The sequence below is a fragment of the Saccostrea cucullata genome, unplaced genomic scaffold (genome assembly GCF_032062105.1).
Source record: "Saccostrea cucullata isolate Sc308-1 unplaced genomic scaffold, CSIRO_AGI_Scuc_v1 ctg5065, whole genome shotgun sequence".
Classification (NCBI taxonomy): Eukaryota; Metazoa; Mollusca; class Bivalvia; order Ostreida; family Ostreidae; genus Saccostrea; species Saccostrea cuccullata.
The window spans coordinates 47501-53107 of NW_026932692.1; the positions used below are offsets into that span (position 1 = coordinate 47501).

The following is a 5607-nucleotide window of genomic DNA, read 5'->3' on the forward strand; positions in this document are numbered from 1 at the left end:
TCTTTTAATCTTTTTTAATCATTTTAAATACAATGTTTATAAGGAAACAATTTTGAAATGTAATGTAAGTTTTAGACAATGAAATAGTTTTATAACGATTAAAATGTGCCACGTATACGCACCAAGAAGTCTCCTTAAATTTCAAAACTTCTCAAATTTCTTTGAGGGAGAAGTGAAGTCTCCTTATATATCGGGTGGGTCTAGGTTGGTCCCTGGACACACATATCTTAAGGTAAAGGTTTGTTGTGAAAGCAATCACTTTCGGAGTTTCCAAAAAAATTTTTGTAAGTGGAAAGGCTGACCAGAGAATAGCCAATTTGCTTAATTTTACCCGTATTTGTCCCAGTGCAATATATGTGTCTATTATGGAAACTCAGACTTGTAAGTCGGAAGAATGAAAACCATCAACAGTAACAGAGCCTGATACTCTCATTTCTGTTCTTGAGTCATTTGAAGTGTGATTCATTTTTCTTGACTTAAAACCAAATGATAAGAAAAATCTTGTGTGTTTGTTATTTTTATTGGAATACATTTCAATGCTACTCGAGAAAAAAAATATGTCAAGGTTCCAAATTATTTTTATTTTTATTTTTCGATCACCCAATGCATATTTTTGTGTCAAAAAATCCTAAACCAAAAAAAATAAAAACTTTGGCCTTACTTCTGAAAAATTTTAAACTTTATTTTTGGGCTTATTGGTCATAGGGGTTTAAATTACATACAAATTAATCATAATAACACATTTAACCAGCAAAATTAAATTCTCAAAAATGCAGCTTATATTTCTTTAATTTAGGATTATGGAGTGAATAAGTTGATTGACCAATGCTAGAAAATGGAGAAATTATCACCAATTATGTGCAGAAATTTTTGCGTCGTAAATTGCACATTATTTTCATAATGGGAAGGTCAGACTGATAAAAACATATTAAAACATATCGCTACAGTTCTCCTTACACTGTCACATGACAGTTCTTAGCAGATCTCTCTCTTTGTATACATATGTCCTATTTACAACATGTGCACTGCTTCAATAAATATAAATACATCAAATGCTATAACTTTTATTTCTATATAAGGATGATCTGCGATATGCTGCATTATTGCACAAGAAAATAGCATTATAAAACTAGAAAAAAAGAAAGGAATGAAAAAGAATTCCAAAAATAATCATAAACCCCAAAACCCATATAATCTACCCTTTATATAAGGAACATTGATAATTGTATGTACATGTATATATGAAAAATATATAAATTAAGCATATAAAGTGAAAAGAAGATAAGTGATAAAGAGAAACAAAGAAGAATTTTTCCAACAATCGGTGGTAATTTTCCCCCGAACATAAATCCATACATAATAATACTATACATATTGCTAAATCTCAATTATAGCTATATCTTTGGATAAGAAATCCATCTCATTAGATAGAAAACTATGTATTGCTAAAACCTACATCAAAACATTTGAACTAGATTATATCTGATATCAAAACAACATATTAAAAGTTTCTTTCAAATCAGAAACTGTCATCTCTCGGTGTCAAATATTAATCAATGAATTAGATAAGCCTCGGCCTTTGTCCTCCGGTAACTAGGCGCTGAGAGCCATCCTGATCTGTCTGTCATGTTTTCCCTCAGACAAGCATGTGACGCTCAGAAGTGGATGGTCAGTTTTCTGTAGATATTTCTGAAAATTCAGACATAGTGTAACTTTATTAATCCTCAAGATCTGATGAATGAACTTTCAAGGTTATGACCATAAACATAACAACATGTAAGATCTAGTTTTGCTTTAAGGAAAAACTTACAAATTTGATTAAAATACACTGTAAAATTAATTAATAAAAGTTTGTGTGTTCCGGTGTAAATCAAGATGTATCATTTATATCTACTGATAATACAGTTCTGCTTACATGGGCATAAGTCATTGCATTCTTTCTTTCAGCAACAGAGGTTTCCATTCCAATCCAGACGAAGACAGCTTTCTTGGTGTCAACAATAAACACATCCTAATGTTAAATAAGTCAACAGAAATATATTTGTATCATTGTTACACTCAGCTGAATTTAGACAGCTTTCTTGGTGTTGACAATTAACGCATCCTAATGTTATATAGGTCAACAAAAATATGCTTATTTCATTGTTATACTCATCCAAACTATTGTGAGATTTAAGCAAGTGTGACCTAAGACAGATCTGAAAGTCTCGATGTTTGATGTCAAATTCCCAGTAGAAAATATTTTAAACAGCAGTCTTCAGTGCTCACTCACCTTGCTGTCCAAATTAGACGTGGATACTGACCCACTCTTCTCTACTTTAAACGTCAGATTTCCCGAGGCATCAGACAATTTACGGAAACAAGGTGTTGTCATACTTTGATAAAATAAAGTGTAAATCTATATGATGGAGCAAGTGGCTTTTTTTATTTCAACGTCTTTTTCAGAAGCCCCTATCTTATAAAGTTCTTGAAGTAAATAATATTCCATTCAAACAATAAAAAAAACATTTTTAATAAAGAGAAAAGTAAAACTTAGGGATGGGGGTAACAGGAAAACCTACTTCAAAGACATGCATAATTTATTTCTAGATGTGTGCATGTCTTTAATGTGGAGACTTAATTGTCAGTTGTCTACCTCCAGAGGTTATCAAGAAAAATCGATATAACGAAACATTCTGAATTCCTGATACATTTATTTGATGAAGATTTTCAACCTTTACATCAAGTCAGTCATTTCAGAATCTTAGAATTTGTCTTTGAGAAAATATGTGATAGTATTTGTGTATTTGTGCCCCAAATTGCAACTTCTCGGGCCTTTCCGACTAGCGGAAAAACGATCTCGAATGTATATGGAAGACGCCATGACAGCCCTCCTTTTCCATGATCTTTGAAAAAAATGCATGGAGACCTTTTATCTGTAGAATAAGGAGTTCAACTTTATTCAATGTAATGATATATTACCTAAATATACTATAAAATGGACTTCAAACTCCGTCTATCCGATATTCGAATAAAAAGGAAATGTATAAATTTTTAACATCAGGTGATGTTAAAACATTTGAGGTTGTTTTTCCGACCTCTGACGGAAAGACCCGAGATGATGCGATTTTTTGTGCTCCAATACACTATATGCCCCTTAGTCAACCTGAAGAGTTCCACTGTCAAATCTTTTGGCTTCATGTTCTCTGCTTCATCTGGAACATCGTCTTCTGTCAGGGCATGGTAAATCTCGTGCTGTAAGAGGGACAAGGGCATTGTAAAACTCGTGCTGTAAAAGGGATAAGGGCATGGTAAAACTCGTGCTGTAAAAGGGATAAATCCATGGTAAACTCGTGCTGTAAAAGGAATAAAGGCATGGTAAAACTCGTGCTGTAAAAGGGGATAAATCCATGGTAAAACTTGTGATGTAAAAGGGATAACTGGATGGTAAAACTCGTGCTGTTAAAGGGATAAGGGCATGGTAAAACTCGTGCTGTAAAAGGGATAAGAGCATGGTAAAACTCATGCTGTAAAAGGGATTTTTTCTATGACTAACTTGTACTGTCAACAATAATATAACAAGAGGCCCATGGGCCACATCGCTCACCTGAACACTGTGGCTAGAAAAAAGTAGAAATTGGTTTAATATTAAAGATTTTAAATCAAAAGGTAGTCCAATGACCGAACATGGCTTTGCTATTCTTGAGAAGAAGATTTCTACAGAATTTCCAAATATATTTCTATGTTAAACTTGGGTCGGCCATTGTGGCCCTGCCCTACCCCGGGGGGTCATGATTTGAATAAACTTCAATCTACACTACCTGAGCATGCTTCCATATAAATATGATCAATTATAATAATAATAATAATAATGATCGTATTTATATAGCGCCTTTCTAGCATAAATGCTGCTCAAAGCGCTTTACAATGCATTATTACCCCAGCAGACCTTAACAATCCAGAATCTTTCTCAGTGCAAGCTGCCGTTATCAGCGCTAGAACACTAACATTCTGACAATATCTTTCACTGTCTATAGCCAAGTACTCGTTTTACACTTGAGTGGAGTGAGGAAATTCGTGTAAAGTGCCTTTCCTAAGGACACAACGTCGGCTTGTCGCGGCCAGGATTCGAACTCACAACCTTTCGGTTTGGAGTCCGGCACCTTAACCACTGGACTACCGACGCCACGGCTTTTTCATTCTTGAGAAGAAAATTTTTAAGGAATTTTCCAATGTATTTTTATGTAAAACTTGGGTCGGCCATTGTGGCCTTGCCCTACCCCCAGGGGACATGATTTGAACAAACTTGTATCTACACTACCCGAGGATGCTTCCTCATGAGTTTCATCTTTCCTGGCCCAGTGGCTCCGGAGAAGATGATTTTTAAGATACCATTTACTTAGTATATTTCATTTATTCATGATTATCTCCCCTTGGAAGAGGGCTTGGCTCTTTATTTGAACAAACTTGAATCCCTTACACCAAAGGATGCTTTGTGGCAAGTTGCGTTAAAATTGGCCCAGTGGTTCAGGAGAAGAAGTCGAAAATGTGAAAGGTTTACAGACAGACGGACGGACGGAGAGACGGACTACAGACAAAATGTGATCAGAAAAGCTCACTTGAGCTTTCAGCTCAGGTAACCTAAAAACAGTCCAATCCAAAAGCAGATAATCAGTGTACCAAGAAATTTTTAGGTTATGCTTCCGTGCTCCTTTTCAAATTAAGTAATTAGACACGATTTTGTTTTTATTTTGCTGATCAAATTCTGTGATTTGTTTTATAGCTGATTACATGGAAACAAAATGTTAATGTCATGTTGGAGCATAACCTTTTCTTGAAAGGATAATGCAGAACCCATACATTATATTATATTATATACTCCTCCATGGCAACTGATCCCACCTCTGATGTTTTAGAGGCCCTTGCTCATGTTTTGTATTGTTTTATGGACCTTGATATTGAATTTTTTCGTTATCTCCATTAAACTGAAGAGTGTAAAACATGGTAACCGTTGACACTTGCAACATAGTGATTTTTATTCCCCATGGTCTTCAAATGCATGGTTAACTTAACACATTAACTTAATGCTTTTATAAGAATTGAAAATTGGTTTCCCTGGGACTTTGCTGTAATCTTTTTTTACACTTACTTTCTGTAAGTATTTGCAATATATGGTCATTTTCAAAGAAAAAAAAGCATTCTACTATATTACTTATGCAGCAATATTTCCATGCTAAAATAATTTAAATATTATGGGAAAGACATACATTGTTTAATAATCAACTGAGTATCACAATAAATAATAAATTGCATAGATATACACACTTTTATCTCATACGTGTTGGTGATACAGGCAGTTGGATAAACTTATGCTTTATCATCGGGAAGATGCTTTATCAATAGCACTTCCCTTTTTGACACGATCCCTCGCTCCAAGATTTTATGTTATTGAAACTTTTATTTGTGAAAATTATTGACCTAATAAAATGAATGATAAAGAGGGATAATATCGTTTAAAACAAGAAAAAGACTAGTATGTGTCATAGAAATGTTCCCATTTTAATATCAAGAAACCCTGTATTAGCTACTTGAAGACATATGCCCCCCCCCTCCCTCTCTGTTAAATCG

General features: G+C 34.2%; 1 protein-coding gene across 2 annotated transcripts; it reads right to left on the reverse strand.

Moving 5' to 3' along the window:
- Positions 1 to 1048: 1048 nt before the first annotated feature.
- LOC134235825 (gelsolin-like protein 2) lies at positions 1049 to 3281 on the reverse strand. Of its 2 annotated transcripts, none has more exons than XM_062717995.1 (4): positions 3146 to 3281; positions 2273 to 2351; positions 1916 to 2011; positions 1049 to 1689 (listed from the first exon to the last, which is right to left on the reverse strand). In XM_062717995.1, the coding sequence occupies exons 1-4, from the start codon at positions 3253 to 3255 to the stop codon at positions 1594 to 1596; spliced, it is 381 nt and encodes a 126-aa protein (XP_062573979.1). In that variant the 5' UTR covers positions 3256 to 3281; the 3' UTR covers positions 1049 to 1593. The 2 variants fall into 2 exon arrangements, with proteins under 2 accessions (XP_062573979.1, XP_062573978.1); XM_062717994.1 differs by having other exon boundaries at positions 2273 to 2375.
- Between the last annotated feature and the right edge of the window lie 2326 nt (positions 3282 to 5607).